This window comes from Ovis canadensis, chromosome 3 (genome assembly GCF_042477335.2).
Source record: "Ovis canadensis isolate MfBH-ARS-UI-01 breed Bighorn chromosome 3, ARS-UI_OviCan_v2, whole genome shotgun sequence".
Lineage (NCBI taxonomy): Eukaryota > Metazoa > Chordata > Mammalia > Artiodactyla > Bovidae > Ovis > Ovis canadensis.
The window spans coordinates 146,900,453-146,921,169 of record NC_091247.1 but is presented as its reverse complement, the minus strand read 5'-3'; the positions used below and the strand labels follow the sequence as shown (position 1 = coordinate 146,921,169).

The window sequence follows — 20,717 nt, the reverse complement described above, 5'->3', positions numbered from 1 at the left end:
GAGACAGTTGTGCATCACGGTATGCTTTTGATGGGAACCGTGGAATTTTATGAGACCAGTTAACACAGATATTTGGTTTCTTATTACCATCTCTTCATTGTTCACACACCCATTAAGCCATGGGAGAAGCTGCCGTTTTAACTGATTGTCCTAGCCTTCTAGAAGCTGTGTTGCTGGAGAAGAGTCTTGAGAACCCTTGGACTGCAAGGAGATCAAACCAGTCAATCCTAAAGAAAATCAGTCCTGAATATTCATTGGAAAGACTGATGCTGAAGCTCCAATACTTTAGCCACCTGATGGGAAGAGCTGACTCACTGGAAAAGCTGGGAAAGATTGAGGACAGGAGGAGAAGGGACCACAGAGGATGAGGTGGTTGGATGGCATCATTGACTCAATGGACATGAGTCAGAGCAAACTCTGGGAGATTGTGAAGAACAGGGAAGCCTGGAGTGCTGCAGTCCATGGGGTCACAAAGAGTCGGACACGGCTGAGTGACTGAACAACAACCTAGTCATCTAACTAGAAGGACATTTGTCCATGTGAGCTAAAAGTCTTGAGTCTGAGCTTTCACGTCCTAACTGAAATTATTGCTGCCTGACTCCTTGAGGAGACAGAAGACAGTTGAATTCTACTTATGACCTCTAGTGGGACAAACTGGGTCACCATTTGTACAACCTCAGGTTGAGGCATCTCCCCAGAAAGAGTCAGTGTCCGGTCTGCACAGAACACCCCTCCCTATACTGCACAGTGATTTTGGTTTTAAGCTAACAGGTTTTCCCTAGTTCATCGTTATTACTCTATGAGAATTCTTGCTGGCAAGTAACAGAAATTAGCTCTAATTTAAGCAGACAGAGAAACAAAGAGTCTATTAGTAAAGAATTTTAGGGGGCTCACAGATTCACTGGAAGACTCGGACAAACAAAGCCTGGAAATGAGGCAGCCAGAGGCAGTGCTCCAAATTCCATTTCACAGCAAGGTTGCTCCCCAGGGTCCAGAACTGCCTCTGGTCACTTCTGACCAGCAGTGCTCCCCGAAAGCTCCTGCTGAGACCTCTGCCACTTCTGTCACTGGCTCCCACTCTCCCAGCTGCCCCAGGAGGAGTTCTGCTTGGCCTGACTTCTTTGCATCTCCAGCTTCTGATTAGAGTCTTAAGTGGTCTGCTTAATAGCTACTCACTTGCCGGCAGCTAAACTCAGGGGAGACAAGGAATAGGTGTGTCTGTTTTTACTTGCTGTAGGGGACGTGGGCTCTGGCGGGAGTGGAAATGCTGAGTGGCCATATAGAATGACGAGTGTCCATTACAGTGCTTTAGGCCCATGAATGAGTGTCCCAGTCCTTTCGTATTGGACGGAGTCCTACATCCCTGGATGCTGAGTTTGTAAATCCTCTGCAGCAGACCCTTTCAAATTGCTCTTTGAATCTTCATCACTTTGAAGAGTGCTCTCAGGAAATGTTTGTAGAACAAATTAATGTTTGTTGAGTGTATTCTTTCAACAAACATGTATTGGGCATGTACTCCTGCTGAGTACTCTTGTCAGGTGTGGCTGGAAAGATCAGAAATGCTTTCATACAATAGTAAAGAAAGACTCCATCTGGAACAATGCTTGGGCTGCCATGCAGGAATTGAAGTATGAGGGTTTGAGTCTAACGTAAAGAAATACTGCTTGGGTACCAAGCAGAGTGGATCTGAACCACCTTCCCAGTTGAAGTGGGCAGATGGTGAATGAGGAGTAGAGAAAAGTGAAAATCCTAGCAAAGTGCATTGCAAAGATAGGGGGTGGGAGGCGGGCAGAGGGAGCAGCCGCCTGCTGGGAACAATGGGAAAGCTGTACCTCCACACCCCAATCTCACCCCCTAGCTCTCATCTCACTAGACTTTCCTAGGTAAGTTTGGCGTAAGTTTGGCTTATTTGTTTATAGCACTTGCTGTTTTTCTCTGAGTGACTATTTTGTGCTCAGGTTGTAACAAACGTGTTATATTTGTAAAGCTCTTAGAACAGTGTCTGGCACAGTAAGTATTAATACTATATAATTTTATGAAATATATGAAAATAAAGCAATATTCTGTTTCTCATACTTCCACAAAATATATTAGGGTTTCCACTGGCACTCACATTAAGTCAAATGCCAGGTGTATTTGTTCACCTCGGACCTTTTTACATGCAGCGTCCACTTTACATTTATTAGGTGCTTTCTATGTTCCAGGCACTGTGTGGCACAGCAGCTGAGCTTCCTCTCTGCCCGTCCACAGTGGGCAAAGCATGACCCGTGCTCCATGGGCACAGTGGCCTGACTGCCCAACCCACTAGATACAGGACATTGGCCCAGTAATTCCTCTCTATCCTGTTAACTGCTGAAGCTAAAAACTGATTTTAATGCAGCATTTTTAGTTGTCTTCGGTGGGAGAATTGGTCCAGTTCATCTCCTGTGATTACGAAAGGTGGAAATTCTAGCTTATATTTTATGTGGTTTTGTTTTTGTCTGTCAGAAATATGTTCTTCCTTTACTTCCTCTGTTTTTAACATCTTAGTTGAGATATGTTTCACCACGTGGTTCATACAAATGGCTCTGTAACATGGTCAGATATATTATCAGCTCATTTTGTAGATTTAGGTGTTTGTTTTATAGCTTCACTAACATTTCAGTCTTACAAAAGGAAAACTTTCTTACATTTTACCAAAATTGTGTGTTGTTTTATTAAAATTGGTCAAGGCAGGCAAAGATGAAATATATACATCCCAAACCAAACTATTTCAGTGTCTGATGTAGAAACAAAATTATAAGAATCTAGAATGTCAGATCTGGACTGTAACTCTGGTATATTCTGTGGGTGAGCGGAACTCCAAAAACTCCACTTACGTACACAATCTCTCATAAGCCAAAAAAAGTCTTTGAAATTGTGCCAAAGCTGGAGACTTTTATGTACCTCAAGTGGCCAGAAACCTACAGGACAACCAAGGGTCCTCCAGAGTCCCAAGAGAATCCAGTTATTCTCCACAGCATTGCCTCTGAGGAATCTCAACCCACACGTCTCCATTGCTTCTGTGCTGTTTTGAGCAAATGTGTCTCTTCATTCAGTTCAAATTGGTTTGATTATTTTTTTTAATTATAAAAACACATAGCTTTTTTTCTCCCCGCCCCCCCTTGGTAAAACTGAAGGCCTGATACATTTCCAATTTCTTTTGGCAGAGAAAAAGACAAGCATATGAATCTAACCTCATCTGTGATGGTCTGCAGCTAGAAGCCACCAGATCCGTAAGTGTCAGACCCTTTCCAGATGTCAGCTGACTGTTGCTCCTGGGAACTAGCCTGTCACTCGGAGTCCTGGAAAGGCATTTGAAACATGTAACCCCAGCCACGCCTCAACTGCAGGCTGGGACAGGAGTCAGTCAGAATCTGCATTATAGAATATATGTTTGTTACTGATAAAAACCGTGGATCTTTCTTGATAGCCAAAGAATCTAATATAAAGCTATGTATGAATGTATTTATTCAAGAACCTTTTTGAAGATTTTTATATAATACAAATGATAGTTTACCCCCCAAAAATTAGAAAATGTAAGAATCATGGAATTGAAAATCATCTGTACTTTATCCATAAATAATCTTGTCCTTCTAAATATTTTCTTTTGCTCAAATATATACATTTTTCCCTTAAAAGGAAATTATCAGTTCACAGTTTTAAAGTTTGCTTTTCTCTCTTTATCATATAGTAAATGCATTTCTATATTAATAAATATGGTTCTTTTAAGTCCTTTTTAATGATCACATAATGACATTGAACAGATATATAATATATAGCCTTCTGCTTGGTTTAAGAAATTTTAAAACTTGTCATTACAGTAATACTACAATATAGTGTTTTTATGTTTAGTTACTAATTTGGACCAATAATTAACACATTTGCTTTTCTTTATCTAAAATATTGGTGCTTTTATGAAAGAACTAAAACATAAGAATAATCTGTTTTAAATTTGTGAAAATATCAATAGTTGATTTGCTTTCCTGGTTTGTATGCTTATTCTTTCAATATAGCTTGTGGATGACAAGCTCGTATTTGTAAAAGTACATGCCCCGTGGGAGGTGCTATGTACCTATGCAGAGATAATGCACATCAAATTGCCTCTGAAACCCAATGATCTGAAAACCCGGTCCTCAGCCTTTGATAATTTCAATTGGTTTACCAAACTCCTCCAAGTGGATGAAAGTATCATCAAGCCAGAGCAAGAGTTTTTCACTGCCCCATTTGAGAAGAACCGCATGAATGACTTTTACATTCAAGACAGAGACACATTCTTCAATCCAGCCACCAGAAGCCGCATTGTAAGTCTAAACCCAATTTAGCTGCTGTCTTGGGGTGATTTAGAACCTACTGTTGAAGAATTCTTGGTCTAATTTGGTTGGTTTGGTTTGGGTTTTAAAAGCTGCCAAAAAAAAGAAAGAAAGAAAAGTAATACACCTACAGATTCCTGTTAGGATAGTAAGCGATGATTGGCTAGTTACACTGTATAAACTACACACTCTATTTTGGAATCTTTTTTAGGTTTACTTCATTCTTTCTCGGATAATGTACCAAGTAAGGGACAATGTTAAAAAGTTTGGAATTAACAAACTCGTAAGCTCTGGAATCTACAAAGCAGCTTTCCCTCTCCATGATGTAAGTCAAATGGCAAAAACGAAATAAAATATCTAAAATGTATTCTAATGTTAGGGAAAGGCTAATCTTCTTGAACTTGTTTCTTCCTTGGTAAAATGAAGAGGACATATTGCAAGATTGTAAATTCATTTAGGGCAGGAATCATGTTGTATTTTTACTGCTCATGTTGTATTTTAATCCCAGGCAGAGGGAAAACCCCTTAGTTAAAATGAGTGAACGAATGAATAGACAGCATTTCCCAGAGTTAATGTGTGGACTCAAACTCAAACACCTTTCTAGCTGGAGGATCTTGTGAAAGTCACTTAACCTCTCTATTCATCAATTTCCTCATCAGTAAAATGGGGATAATAATAGTACCTATCTCATAGAGTTGTTCTGAGGATCAGTTCATCCACGTGGATGTTAGAACAGTTCTTGGCATATAATAAGTACTATATATCTGTCAGCTGTTTTCATAATTACTGACATATTATTATCAACCGGAAAAGTATTGGTTCTTTGTAAGAAAAATATGTTAGATCATTTCACTTATCATTTTCTGTAATTCAGGCAGGCATTTTCTCTTCTGAAATAACCATTTTCAAACTGTGTCCTGGAATATCACAGGGCTTCTAAAAAGGCATCTGTCAGGGTTCTTGTCAGGATGGCAATACAGCAGAGTGTTGACATTTCTTAAGGACAGCATACTGAGATGACAGCAACTCCTCAAATTCAAGAGCACTCCTCTAGCTGATAAGATCACTCATGAAATGAAAATTTAAAATGTGCTGTAGAAGCTTAATGATTCTATAAATCCAAGGATGTTTTACCTAAGGTTTTAAAGTTCTGTCATTAAAATAAATAAAATCCTGTTTTATATTGCTCTGTTACTTTGTTATATTCACTATCAGTTTATCTGGATCTCTAAGGCCAAAGAGTACATCATGAGTAATGCTGGACTGGATGAAGCACAGGCTAGAATCAAGACTGCCGGGAGAAATATCAATGACCTCACATATGCAGATGACACCACCCTTATGGCAGAAAGTGAAGAAGAACTAAAGAACCTCTTAATGAAAGTGAAAGAGGAGAGTGAAAAAGTTGGCTTAAAGCTCAGCATTCAGAAAACGAAGATCATGGCATCTGGTCCCATCACTTCATGGGACATAGATTGGGAAACAGTGGAAACAGTGTCAGACTTTATTTTTGGGAGCTCCAAAATCACTGCAGATGGTGACTGCAGCCATGAAATTAAAAAACGCTTACTCCTTGGAAGAAAAGTTATGACCAACCTAGACAGCATATTAAAAAGCAGACATTACTTTGCCAACAAAGGTCCATCTGGTCAAAGCTATGGTTTTTCTAGTAGTCATGTATGAATGTGAGAGTTGAACTGTAAAGAAAGCTGAGTGCTGAAGAATTGATGCTTTTGAACTGTGGTGTTGGAGAAAACTCTTGAGGGTTCCTTGGACAGTAAGGAGATCCAGCCAGTCCATCCTAAAGGAAATCAGTCCTGAATATCCATTGGGAGGACTGATGCTGAAGCTGAAACTTCGATACTTTGGCCATCTAATGCGAAGGGCAGGAAAAGATGTAAAGACCCTGATGCTGGAAAAGATTGAAGGAGGAGAAGGGGGCGACAGAGGATGAGATGGTTGGATGGCATCACTGACTCAATGGTCGTGAGTTTGAGTAAACATTGGGTGTTGGTGATGGAGGAGGCCTGGCGTGCTGCAGTCCATGGGGTCACAAAGAGTCAGACATGTGTGAGCGACTGAACTGAACTGAAAGGCCAAACAAAGCAAAGACTGATTGATAATTGCTGCTGTGAAGTACATGTATTTGTGGATGAAGACAATATTGAAATGTACTGTGTAAGAAACTAGGACAGTATGCATGCTCCTTGATACACATGCACAGAGAACTGGGAGCTGGATGGGGAAGCAGATGCTGAGTTTCCTGGCTAAAAGACCCAACAGAGCAGTCCAACCTGACAGTCCCTGTGTTTTATATTTGTGCACCGACAAGACTAGCAGTGAGCATGATATGAACTTGGGTACACTTGCAAATAGCTGTCGTGATTATCAGTATGGGATGTCAAGGCTCTGTAGTACTCACTGGACATCTGCCCATGCCCAGTTCTTTTCCACTAAATCTTCCTGTAATTGCACTGGTCCCACGTCCAGGCTAAGGGATGATCTCATGAGGTATTTAGAAGGCAGGCAAGTAGAGGTCAGGACTCATGTTAAAGCTTTAATATTAATAATTTTCTGGTTGATAATAACATCTGTCAGTAGTTATTATATGCCAGGAACTTTGAACATTGCTGTGGATGAATTGATCATCTTAACAACTCTTTGAGGTGGGTAGTATTATTATCCCCATTTTATTGATGAGGAAATTGATGAATGGAGAGGCTGACTGACTTCCAGAAGGTCATCCAACTAGCAAGTGGTGGAGCCAGGTGATTCTGGTTCTAGTATGACGGAAGGAAGGTGAGTCAGGTGGGAAGAAGAGAGATTGCATTTAAGCAGAGGCAGGAAGTTTGGTTTCTTGAATAAGCTAAATGTGTAACATCACATCAGGCTTTTTTTGTTGTTTATATTCTGTATTTTCACAGAATAACTGCTGAATTGAGGGACAAAAAAGCCTGGGTTTTAGAACTGACCCTGTAACTAACCAGCTGGTTGCTCTGGGTGTCTAAGGAGGGGACTGGGCTGTCAGGCATTCCTCCGCCATGAGAGTTTGAGCCCTTGAGCAGCCCAGGTTTTCTTTATTTAGAGCTGGTCCATTTATAGTACATGAGTATCCAGCGGTGGTCCCTGGGATTGTAACATCCAAGCATTCCTTTCCACCCACATTCACAAATGGCCCTCTAGGCATTAGTATTACTCCCAGTTGAGAATTCCTAAGAACTACATGGTATTTCCTTCCAGCAAATGAGACCCCTTATTTACAAATGACTGTGATATGTTAGGGCCGCATTTAGCCAACAGAACACGCAAACACAAACACATACCGATTGTGATGCTCGTTTCTTTGCTGCTTCTTCCCAGTGCAACTTCAGCAGCCCATCGGAGGACCTCAGCTGCCCCAATGAGCGGTACCTTCTGTACAGGGAATGGGCTCATCCTCGAAGCATATACAAAAAGCAGCCCTTGGATCTTATCAGGTGAGTTGTAGTGAGCACTCCACTGGGAAGGGCTCAGGGTTGCCCTTGTGGTTTCTAAGTGTGACAGTCCTCTAAGAGTATTGCCAACCAGGGAAGCTCACTGCAGCTCTGAGCTTTGTTGCCCAGAATTTTTATTGGGGGCTCATTACTAGGCATGATTGAGTGAGTCACTGCTCACATGGCTCGATCTCCAACCCCCTTTTCTCCCAGTGGTCCTGCAGTATCACATGGTTCCAATCATGTGATTGGTCTTTCTGGCCTGGCCAGTCCACATCCTGAATCATCTCATTTGCACAAACTATTTAGAGTCTACCGTGAATAACGAAGTCAATCTTATCTTGGGAAATTCCAAGGCATATGAGACTACCCAACTGGAGATCAAAGACCCACCAAATTCTTCATTAGCTTCCCTGGTGGCTCAGAGGTTAAAGTGTCTGTCTGGAAGGCAGGGGACCCAGGTTCGATCCCTGGGTTGGGAAGATCCCCTGGAGAAGGAAATGTTTAATTCTTCATTAAACAGGAGTAAATGTTAGATTTAGCTTAAATTGTATGATGGTGGTGGTTTAGTTGCTAAATTGTGTCTGACTTGTGACCCCATGGACTGTAGGCTGCCAGGCTCCTCTGTCCATGGGATTTCCCAGGCAAGAATTCTGGAGTGGGTAGCCATTTCCTTCTCCAGGGGATCTTCCTGATCCAGAGATTGAACCTGGGTCTCCTGAGTTGCAAGTGGATTCTTTACAACCTGAGCCATGATAAGAGATGCCAGTTTTCACTGTTTTCCTGTATCTTCTATTGGGTACCATTTCCAACAGTATGTGGACATAATGTCCAGCATGCGTCTTCTCAAAGCACCAGTGTCAGCTGCTCTCCAGAAACTTACATTGTTTGGGCAAAGCTGTTGGAGAAAAATAGATCAAGAACAACTAAGGACATAAATAAGTAAACAACATTTCTGAGTGAAATGAAAATGACACAGTGATGAGATGGAGAGGAACTAGGAAGTGGGGAGGAAAGTGAGTCAAGAAAGTTATCTTTGAGTAAGTGAGCATGTGAGCTGAGATTTGTCTAGTTGGAAAAAAAAAATGCCCAGTATTTTAAGGATCTGGGAAAAAGTCATATCAGGAAGAGAGGCCACTGGTACAGTGGCCTCAAGGCACAAAAGCACTTGTTAAGCTTGAGGAAATAGTGAAAACCAGTGCTAAGGGGAAAGAGAAAGATGACACACAAGGTTAGAAGGGTATCGGGAACATGGAAAGGAGTGTAGACAAGTGCAGTGAAAAGCTGCTGCAATATTTTAACCATTCGAGTAATTTTATCTCACTCACATTCTGCAAAGATACTGTGGAAACTAAGTGATGGGGGAGGCAGGAAACAGGGAAAGCTGGTAAGAGGCTATTAGCACAAACCAGATGAGAAGTCCTGGGGGCAAATATGGAATGTGTTTGGGGAGTCAGGTTGACAGGACATGGTTATGGATTAGATATGTGGGATGAGAAGAAGAGGAGGGTCAAGGTGGACCCAGAAGCGTGTGCCTGTTCTTCCTATGATGTCTCATTGCCTGTCCACCTGAACTTGGGGAAAACCTCTTAATCTTAAAAGTGAGAATTTTAAAACACTGAAGAATTTTCATTTTGTTTTACGTTTTATTAAGGGAAATTTTGGGCCTCCCAGGTGGCGTTAGTGGTAAAGAATACACCTACCACTGCGGGAGATGAAAGAGATATGGGTTTGAACCCTGGGTCAGGAAGATCCCCCGGAGTGGGAAGTGGCAACCCGCTCCAGTATTCTTGCCTGGGAAATTTCTTTCCTGGCAAGCTGCAGTCCACGGGGCCACAACGAGTCGGACATGACTGAGCACAAGGGAAATCTTAAACATATACAAGAGTAGAGAAAATAAATAATACGGCAAGTTTGCCTATGTCTGTCACCCATCTCCAAACATTATAAACTCATAGTCACCGTTGTTTCAGCTTTTTCTCTACTTCCTACTGGGTCATTTTGAAGACAACTCCAAATAGCATAATATTTCATTAATAGAATGACAAGATTTCTTCTAAATATAACCAGAATACTCCTTTTGTTTAAAGTTGTAAAATAATCAGTATTCATGTTTTCCTGTCACAAAAATACATTTTTTAACAGTTTTTTGGTTATAATCAGTATCCAAACAAGGTCCAGATGTTGCAAGTAACATCTCTCAAATAGCTGCTAATCTACAATTTTCCAGTTTCTTTCTTGTTTTCCTCATAATTGTTTCTCTGTTTTCTATCTGGCTGATTTCATTCTCCCCTGAGGTGTTACTTGTTTCTCTGTCCTGTGTATTTGCTTTAACAAAGTGATTTGATCCTCATCTAAAGGCTTGATCTGATTGAGATTGAACTTTGCACAAGAACACTTGTGTGAGTTTCATATTTCTGTCAGTGGATATATAATGTCCAGTTGTCTATCTTTTCTGTGATGATAGCAGCCACTAATGAATGTTGTCTAGATTCGTCATTTCCTCAGGGATTTTGTTTATTTGGCCATTTGTCGTTGCTCAGTCATTAAGTTGTGTCTGACTCCTTCCAACCCCATGGACCTTAGCATGCCAGGCTACCCTATGCACCATCACTCAGAGTTTGCTCAGATTCCTGTCCATGGAGTCGGTGATTCCAACCATCTCATCCTGTCGCCCCCTTCTCTTCCTGCCCTCAATCTTTCCCAGCATCAGGGTCTTTTCCAGTGAGTCAGCTCTTCACATCAGGTGGCCAAGGTACTAGAGTATGATTTCTTCCTTTATTTACTAGTTGGATTAGAATCATAAAGAGACAGTTTCTCTCATTAACTCAGATACCCTGGAGAATAAAATTTTGAAAAAGGATGTTTATATACATGTCAGTATTTGAAGCTGATATTTATATGAGGGTTCTCTTCCATTATTTTCTTTTTGTACTAAACCTATAGCATCTGTTGGCAGAGTGATTGGTTTGATGGCTTTTTAATCATTCTTTATGGGTTTTTGTTTGGGGGCCGGGGTTTCCCCAGGATTTTAAGTATCTTTTGCTGAGGAAAATACAATTAACTATTCCCTGCCCCAGTCCACCTGTCCCCCTTGATGCTTCTGTCAACTTTAAAAAGAAATGTACAACATGAGAGTTGTGGGTTAAGTTTTATTTGGGACAAAATGAGCCCAGAGACAGCATCTCCGCTCTGAGAAACTGCTCCAGAGAGGCAGAGGGAGAGGTCACTATATATGTGATTTTGATGAAGGGGGACACATGCAATCAAGCACATATTTTGTTTTTGCAGAAGGTTTCTGCTAATCGTGAGGAACCATCTTCACTGAAGCACTGAAGAATTTTAGTGTTTTTCTAGATATGAGGAGATATAAGAATTGAGCTCATAAAAACAGCTTCTGAAAAGATTTAACTATCTGAAGACCTGTTCTGCCAGTTTTCCTCAGAGCACAGCGTGCCTCATTTCTGCTCTTTACCCTGAGCACCTTTCAGGGGATGTTGACCATCAGCAGCTGCATGATTCAATCCTTGTACAGGTGGATGGCAAGTGCCAACGGCAAGTGTCAGTCTGTAGTTGACACGTCCCATTAGTAACCCCTTCAGCACTCAGGATGTTAAACCTTCCTCTCTGGTTTCCAGGGATTAGCAGAGGGAAAATTAACTCTTTCCCAAAAAGCAAGTCAAGCAAGCAGGAAAAAAAACACCTGGAAGAAACAGACCTTGCACAGGAAAAAAAAAAAAAAAAAAAGGCAAGTTTCCTGTAACACTCGCTCAGAGTGCCAAGAGAATACATGATATCCACAATACAAAAACAGGGTTCTAGTTTAAAGAAAAGTAAAGAAAGGATCATTCTGAGAGTAACATGTAGCTCTTAGGAATTAAAAATGAGCAGAATGGCGGGGGGGAGGAGGGAACAGCAGTATTAAAAAATGATGTTGAAGAAGTTGTACCAAACATGGAGTCAAAATATGAAGACACAGGGGGAAAGATAAAAACTTAAAAATCAGTCCAGGATGCACAATGAACAAATAATAGGAATGCTAAAAATAAGGCCAGAGAAAATGTAAGGAGGGAATGAGAGAAATATTTCAAGACAAGTATCGGAACTATTGAAGAACTGAGCACCCTGAGGCTCTGTGTGGACAAGCATGCAGAGCACGCAGCTTGGAGGATGGACAGGGAGCCATCAGGTCGCTGAAATGTGGCCTCTCAAACACTGGAGCAGACAGAAGGTCCTGCAAGCTTCCAGAAAGAAAACCAGGCTTCATACGAAGGAGCAAGACTCAGAATAGCTTTGCATTTCTCAACATCAACGCTTGAAGGTACAAGAAAAGAGAGCAACAGTTTCATATTGCCAAGGAAGGTGTTTTTTTTTTTAACTCACTGTCCCATATATGGCCAAATTCTTCATTTGGTGTGAGGAAATTTTCATAATTTAAATGTGCAAAGTAATGGAGGAAGTACAGAGGTACTCCACTCAGAAAGAAAAATACATGGGTTCAATAAATGGGGGTTCCCAGCCTAAAAGAGGGGCATGGAGAGCCCAGGTAACAGCTCTTGGCAGGACTCCTAGCAAGTCATTAATCCAGGTGGCAGGAAAGAGACTGAAGAGATTGATTCCAGGAGATGAAATTGATAGACTGACTCATGTGTCAGAAAGCAGTGAGAAAGTTACACCTGAAAGGGAAGTCTGGGGTTGAATTGTTGCTAAGTACTGGAAGAAACACAAGCTGGAATCAAGATTGCTGGGAGAAATATCAATAACCTCAGATATGCAGATGACACCACCCTTATGGCAGCAAGGGAAGAGGAACTAAAAAGCCTCTTGATGAAAGTGAAAGAGGAGAGTGAAAAAGTTGGCTTAAAGCTCAACATTCAAAAAACGAAGATCATGGCATCCGGTCCCATCACTTCATGGGACATAGATGGGGAAACAGTGGAAACAGTGTCAGAATTTATTTTTCTGGGCTCCAGAATCACTGCAGATGGTGATTGCAGCCATGAAATTAAAAGACACTTACTCCTTGGAAGAAAAGTTATGACCAACCTAGATAGTATATTCAAAAGCAGAGACATTACTTTGCCGACTAAGGTCCGTCTAGTCACGGCTATGGTTTTTCCAGTGGTCATGTATGGATGTGAGTTGGACTGTGAAGAAGGCTGAGCACCGAAGAATTGATGCATTTGAACTGTGGTGTTGGAGAAGACTCTTGCGAGTCCCTTGGACTGCAAGGAGATCCAACCAGTCCATTCTGAAGGAGATCAACCCTGGGATTTCTTTGGAAGGAATGATGCTAAAGCTGAAACTCCAGTACTTTGGCCACCTCATGCGAAGAGTTGACTCATTGGAAGAGAGTCTGATGCTGGGAGGGATTGGGGGCAGGAGGAGAAGGGGACGACCGAGGATGAGATGGCTGGATGGCATCACTGACTTGGTGGACGTGAGTCTGGGTGAACTCTGGGAGTTGGTGATGGACAGGGAGGCCTGGCGTGCTGTGATTCATGGGGTCACAAAGAGTCGGACACGACTGAGTGACTGAACTGAACTGACACAGAAAACTAAACAGTGAACCACCAAGACGATTATTAACTCCAGAGAAAACAAAATATTGCCCAGAAAAGAAAAAGTAAGCACAGCAGATGATTTGATGCAGCTGTGAACAGTCTTTATGGTATCTTAATAATGCAAAGCAAGGCTATTACTCTAACCAAAATTATATTGTAACTATGTCGAGAGGATGCAGGAAAGGAGTTATGGGTGTATAGATGAGACGGGGGTTGAAAGAGAGGTTAATTCTAGTCTTCCAAAGTAAAGCATCAGGAGGTGATATGTAAAACTGAGAGGTCAGTGAACTACAGTACAAGTATATTATTTACAGAAGTGGAGGTAAATATTCCTAGAGTCAGCTATAAGAAGTGAAAGTGGTTACTTCTCGCCAGGAAATGGGAGCGGTTCTTGAGGGTGGCTTCTTTTTATACCTAGTGTTCTAGAACTGACTCTTTATTGACTATATAGTTATAGCTTTGATTTTTTTAAAACCAAAGCTGAATTTTTAAAAATTGGTATTAAGAATTGGGATGTTTGGGGCAGAGAAAGATAATGATCAGAGGATATTACATTTGAAGGGATCCTCATTTTCCCCAGCCTTTCAACAAGAACCAGGAGACAGGCTTTCTGTTTAGGATTCAAAAATTCTTTCTCAGCTTCTTGTCTAAGCAGTGTAACAAAGGTGCCTTGGGAAGTACTGAACCCCCTGTCACCGTAAATATCCAAGTAGAGTGACCAGCCCTCTTGCAGGGTGTTTTTACTACTGGGCGGTTGGAATGGGCAACTTCTAGCATTCTTTCCAATTTTAACTGTGGCATTTCCAGGGCAGATGTTTGATAGAAATGTATTACAAAGAGCCTAACAGCCAAGAGTCCAAAATGTCCCAAACCCACTGCCAGGCTTTTCTCTCCCAGACACCATCTCCTGAACTGTCATTCGCCTGCCACCCATGAGCCAGACCACAAAGCCCAGTCACAGGAGAATGGACACACTGCATTCCCCCCAGCTGGTGATTCCATCTCGGTCTCAGCCCTTCCTTTTCCCCATGGGTGTAGCCCACGCCCAGGCCTCTGACCAGGGAGCTGGTCTCAGAACTACCCTGTGAGGGCTGGTCCAGCTCAGGGATGTTCCTCTGGGAAGTCTTCCAGACTCCAGGCTGCTCTCAGAGCTCAGTCCCCAGTGGGCTAAGCCCACCGAGCTCAGCTCAGTGTCAGACTGAGCCAGAAGTCTCCTAGAGGCCTCAGAGCTAAGGCAATCTACAGGCTGTACCAGTCTACAGGCTGTACTGAGCCAGAAGTGAAACGTGAGCCAAGGAAAGGTATATGCCAGAGTTGACTAAACAGCCATCTTACTGCTTGGTCCTCATCCCTAAACCCTTTCTCTCCCTTTCAGGAACAATCTGGCCCTGTTTCATGCCCTGCCTCTTTTTTAATTTTGACTACCTGTTCTCTTCCATTTACTCCAGATTAATTTACAAACATTGAAGAGTTTTTAAAACTTAGGAAAAGTAGAAATGCTGCATACAAAGAATACGGGACAGTAGATTACTCAGTCATATCCATCCTGCCCTTTCCCATTCTCGAAAGGAGTTTTATAAATAGTTCGGTTAGAGAGACATTCCGCTCATAGTTATTATTATTGGCATTTTCTTATTATTTGTGATTTTACATTACATGTGCTCCAAGAAAGTTCTCAGAATAAAGCAAAAACAGATAATTGAACAAATGGTTCATGTTCATTCTTTTCATAAATGTCAAGAATAATCTTTGGGGAAACTTACCAGATCTGCCAGTCTTTATGAAGCGTGATGATAATATCCTCTATCTGCTCCATATTCAGCAATTTCCCCTCTTGGTGTTATTCTAGTTTACTTTGCTGCAGCAGGTTAACCAGTGGTCAGTACTTCTGGAATATGTAAACTACGTCTTATTTCACAGTAGAACTGGGGGCCTGCTATGAAAATGGATATGTTTTTAAATGTGCATTGAGTCAGAGGTGTAAGTTTAAAGCCCCCTTTATTTATAATCAGAAATTAATATGAGGATAAAGCTGCAGACTGATCATATGTCTCCTCTGAAAATAACTTCTGTCTTCTTTCAGGAAATATTATGGAGAGAAGATTGGGATCTATTTTGCCTGGCTGGGCTATTACACTCAGATGCTTCTCCTGGCAGCCATCGTGGGAGTGGCTTGCTTTCTCTATGGATATTTCACTCAGAATAACTGTACATGGAGGTAACCTCTCCCTATTCCTTGTTACCGTGCTGAAAAGCTGCTTAGACATAAGATTATTTTCTGGGTCTTAAACTGTTTTAGTAAAAGAAGACTCATTACAGAACACTTACTGCTTCGGATGATTCATCTCTTTTGTCATAAGCATAATAACTAAGTGAAATGGAAAAAAATTTTTTTTCTTAGATAATGCAGCCCAGCCTCTGACAAGACTGTTACCCTTAGGAAACACTCCAGTATTTTAAGGCAATACTTTGAAAAAGAAAGGAGGTTTGAAGAATGGAACATCTTTGAACTTTTGGCCCCCTGAGGAATGCTTCATTCAGCCCTACAGATGTGAACCTAGAGCAGCTCTGATTGCATCAGGGTTTCAATGGCAAAACTGGCAAAACCAATGTTTCTATGTTTTTTAGAAATTACTTCTTTTTTCTTATAAATTTATTTAATTTACTTGTTTTTGGCTGCTCTGGGTCTTCGTTGCTGCATGTGGGCTTTCTCTAATTGCAGCAAGTGGAGGCTGTTCTCTAATTGCAGCAAGTGGAGGCTTCTCATTGCTTCGGCTTCTCTTGTCATGGAACACGGACTCTAGGGTGTGGAAACTTCATTAGTTGTGGCGCACGGGCTTTGTTGCCCCTTGGCATGTGGAACCTCCCCTGACCAGGGATGCAACCCATGTCCCTTGCATTGGCAGCCAGATTCTTAACCACTGAACCACAGGGAAGTCTATGCCTTTGTTATATATATTAAGTATATATCATAAAATTCAAGTAAATGATACTTTTTGTTTGTTTTACTTAAAAAAAAAAAACCACAGTGTTAGAGGGCTAAAAAAGTAATAAAGAATGAGTTTGTGCTTGATGTTGAAATTAAAATACCAGCTACACTGTGTGAAGAGAAATACCTGGGTCCCAAAACACTGACTTTACCATCTCTGATCTGAAGTGTGTTACTGATCCTTTGCTTTTGGTGACCTCAACCTCCAAAAGGGGTACGGCACTGAACCAGGCCTTTTCTCTTGTTCATCTGGCCTCTATCCAGGTGTGACAGCCAGATCAGAATTTCTGGGCAACAGTGACAAGCTGATGACCAAATTTTTCTAGCCTGCAGCAGATGAGCCTGACTCCAGAGGCAGGAAGTGTACATGGCAGTTCTGATGTATAGGCGTAATTATCCATTCTGTTTAACAAAGGATTCTGAGTGTTTGTGCCCATTATGGCTGTTAGCTTGAAAGCTGCAGATGGTCCTTGAAGTACTTGCTCTCTTCACTGAAAAAGAGTTTAGGGCTGAAGGCTGAATGTTTATATTTTTTTCCCTAATTTTGTCTTTGGCTTCTCCATTGTTTTGTATATTGTTCCAACCAAAAAAAGGTATCTCAAAAATATGCTTTCAGAGTGAAAAATTAGCATTTTTATATGGTTCTTGCATGGTGGTGGTTCTCATAATTTATTTTATAAAGTCACCATACAGTCACTCCACATACTTCCTATATGTGTTTACAGTTAAGTTTATTACGAATTGAGTAGATTCACAAGAATAGAAGATAGATAAGATTAGAAGATGGATTTAAGATGTAAGGAAGAATGATCCATTACCCAGTTTAAGAAGAAAACATAACTGTTACCCAGGAAGTTCTTTGCTCAGTTGCATCCCCTCACTTTCCACTTTGGAAATAACAACTATACTAAATTTTTATTTTTGACATACACTGTATGTTCTTTTTCATATGTACTTGTACCGCTATAAAATATAATTTTGTGTGCTTTTGAAAATATCTGTGCATAAGTGGAAGATACTGTAGGTATTTCCTCTTCCATAAACCGCCTATTTAAAGCTTATACACACTTTAAAATATCAACTTTTTTGAGATATAATTCATATACCATAAAAGACAGCCTTTGAAAGTGTACAATTTGTGGTTTGACGTACTTCCACAGAGTTCTGTAACCCTCACCACTATCTAATTTTAGAACGTTTTCATCACCCCATAAGGAACCAGTATCCTTCAGAAGTCATTCCGTAACTTCTGTTTCCCTTGGCCACTGGCAGTTACTAATTTGCTTTCTGTCTCTACATATTTGCCTATTATGGACATTTCATTATAAGTGAACCATACCGTGTGTGCAGTATGTGGTGCCATCTTTGTCATCTTTCACTTAGCATGTTTTCAAAGGGGGCTTCCCAGATGGTGCTAGTGGTAAGGAACCCACCTGCCAGTGCTGGAGATGTAAGAGATGTGAGTTCGATCCCTAGGTCAGGAAGATCCTCAGAGGAGGGCATGGCAACTGTCTCCAATATTCTTGCCTGGAGAAGCTCATGAACAGAGGAGCCTGGCCAGCTACAGTTCGTAGTGTCTCAAAGAATTGGACACTACTGAAGCAGAGTTGACTCATTGGAAAAGACTCTGATGCTGGGAGGGATTGGGGGCAGGAGGAGCAAGGGATGACAGAGGATGAGATGGCTGGATGGCATCACCGACTCGATGGACATGAGTTTGAGTGAACTCTGGGAGTTGGTGATGGACAGGGAGGCCTGGCGTGCTGCAATTCATGGGGTCGCAAAGAGTCGGACATGACTGAGCAACTGAACTGAACTGAACTGAAGCAGCTTTGCATGCATGAACACAGTGTTCTCAAGATTCATTCATGGTATAGCATGAATCAGTACTCTGTTCCCTTTTGTGGTCAAATAGTACACCATTGTGGAGAAGGAAATGGTAACCCACTCCAGTATTCTGGCCTGGAAAACCCCATGGACAGAGGAGCCTGACAGGCTACAGTCCATGGGGTCAGTAAGAGTCGGACACGACTGAGCGACTTCACTTTACTTTACTTTAATATGCCATTGTGTGGATATACCACATTGTCTATCCAACCATCAACTGATGTTTGGGTTGTTTCCATTTCTTGGCTATGATAAATAGCTACGACAAGTATGTACAAGTTTTGTGTGAATATATTTTCTCAATTCTTTTGAGAATATATAAAAAAATGGAATTGCTAGGATTTATTATAACTCTAGATTTAACATTTTGAGGACCTGCGAAACATTTTTTTTTGTGACTGCACCATTTTACTTTCCCGGTAGCTATAAATGAGTATTCTGACTTCTCCACATCTTCATCAACACTTGTTATTGCTGAATTTTGAATAAATAAGCAAACAAGTAAATGTGTATGTGTGTGTATCATTCTAATGGGTATGAAATGGTATGTCATTATTGGCATTGCTTTGTATTTCCCTAATTCCCAGTGATGTTGAGCATCTCTTCATGTGTTTATTTTGCCACTTGTATCTCTTACAAGTGTTCAGTACAACTGTTGAGTTTTAAGTGTTCTTTATATATTTTGTGATTAAAAAAGTGAAAGTGAAAGTCACATCCAGCTCTTTGAGACCCCATGGACTGTATAGTCCATGGAATTCTCCAGGCCAGAATACTAGAGTGGTCAGCCTTTCCCTTCTCCAGGGCATCTTCCCAACCCAGGGATCAAACCCAGGTCTCCCGCATTGCAAGTGGGTTCTTTACCAGCTGAGCCACAAGAGAAGCCCAAGAATACTGGAGTGGGTAGCCTATTCCCTTCTCCAGGGGATCTTCCCCACCCAGGAATTGAACCAGGGTTTCCTACGTTGCAAGTGGATTCTTTACCAACTGAGCTACTATGATAAAATCCCCTTATCAAATATTTTCTTGTATTCCATGGACTTTTTCACTTTCTTGATGTTGTCCTTTGAAACACAAAAGCTTTTCATTTTAATGAAGTACAGTTTACTGAGATTTTTCTTTTGTTGTTTGTACTTTTACTGTAATATCCGAAAAAAAGCATTGGTAAGCCGAAGCATGAAGATTTTCTCAGTGTTTATCTTCTAAAAGGTTGTGTTTTTTTTGTTTTGTTTTGTTTTGTTTTTAGTTTTAGGTCTATGATTTCATTTTTGTAAACAGTATAAAATAGAGATTCAACTTTCTTTCTTGGCAGGTGTGTATTCTAGTGTTCCAGCACCATTTTTGTAAACATAATCTTTCCCATTAGCACCCTTGTCAAAAATTGTTATTGTCATTCAGTCATTAAGTCATGTCCGACTCTTTGCAACCCCGTGAACTGCAACACACCAGGCTTCCTTATCCTCCACTATCCCCCAGAGTTTGCTCAAACTCATGTCCACTGAATCAGTGATGCTGTCTATCTGTCTCATCCTCTGCTTCCCTCTTCTCCTTTTGCCTTCAATCTTTCCCAGCATCAGAGTCTTTTCTAATGAGTCAGCTATTCACATCAGGTGGCCAAAGTATTAATTACTAATTACTAGTATGAAGTATTAATAAAGTGCAAAAATAATTGGCCATAAACGTAAGAGTTTATTAGGGACTGTCAGCTCTTTTCTGCCAATACATATGTCTGTCTTTCATGCAAGTCCCACACTCTATTGATTGTTATAGCTTTTTACTAAGTTCACAATTGCTTTGATTTTTCTGGGTACCTTGCATTTCTATAATTTTAGAATCAGCTTTCTCATTTCTGAAAAAAAGCCAAAATTGCATTGAATCTGTAGGTCACTTTGAGAGCTATTACCATCTTAACAATATTAAGGCTTCTAATTCACGAACACACAATAGCTTTCCATTTATTTAGGTCATCTTTAATTTCTATCAATATTTTGTATTTTTCAGTATATATATTTCACATTTTTCTCTAATTTAATCTTAAGTATTTTATTATTTTTGATGCTACTGTAAATGAAATAATTCCCTTCATTTTATTTTTAGATTATTAATTAATATATAGAAATATAATTACTTTTACTATATTGATTTGTCTTATAACCTCGATGAACTGACTTATTAATTCTAGCAGATTTTTGGTATATGTCTTTGGTTTTAATGTGCAATATCATGTAATCTGGAATAGAAATGATTTTCCTTATTTCTTTCTAATCTGGAGATTTTTAATTTATTTTCCTTATCTGATTGCCCTGACTAGAACCTCTGCTGCTGCTAAGTCACTTCAGTTGTATCAATGTTGAACTTGGGAGGAATCTGTTCAGAGTTTCACCATTAAGTATAATCTTTGCTATGTGTGTTTTATTCCCCTTATCAAGCAGAGAACATTCTCTTCTGTTCATTGTTTTTGATCCATTATTCTATC

At 40.7% G+C, this 20,717-nt stretch overlaps 1 protein-coding gene across 3 annotated transcripts in view; it reads left to right on the top strand.

Annotated features, from left to right (window-relative positions):
- The window catches only part of ANO6 (anoctamin 6), a 232,682-nt gene that overhangs the window by 152,718 nt on the left and 59,247 nt on the right, over positions 1 to 20,717 (top strand). For all 3 annotated transcript variants that reach the window (XM_069584509.1, XM_069584508.1, XM_069584511.1), the window contains 5 exons: positions 3,189 to 3,254; positions 4,035 to 4,322; positions 4,543 to 4,656; positions 7,692 to 7,807; positions 15,452 to 15,586. In XM_069584509.1, the coding sequence (XP_069440610.1) occupies positions 3,189 to 3,254; positions 4,035 to 4,322; positions 4,543 to 4,656; positions 7,692 to 7,807; positions 15,452 to 15,586 (719 nt within the window). The remainder of the gene's footprint in view (positions 1 to 3,188; positions 3,255 to 4,034; positions 4,323 to 4,542; positions 4,657 to 7,691; positions 7,808 to 15,451; positions 15,587 to 20,717) is intronic.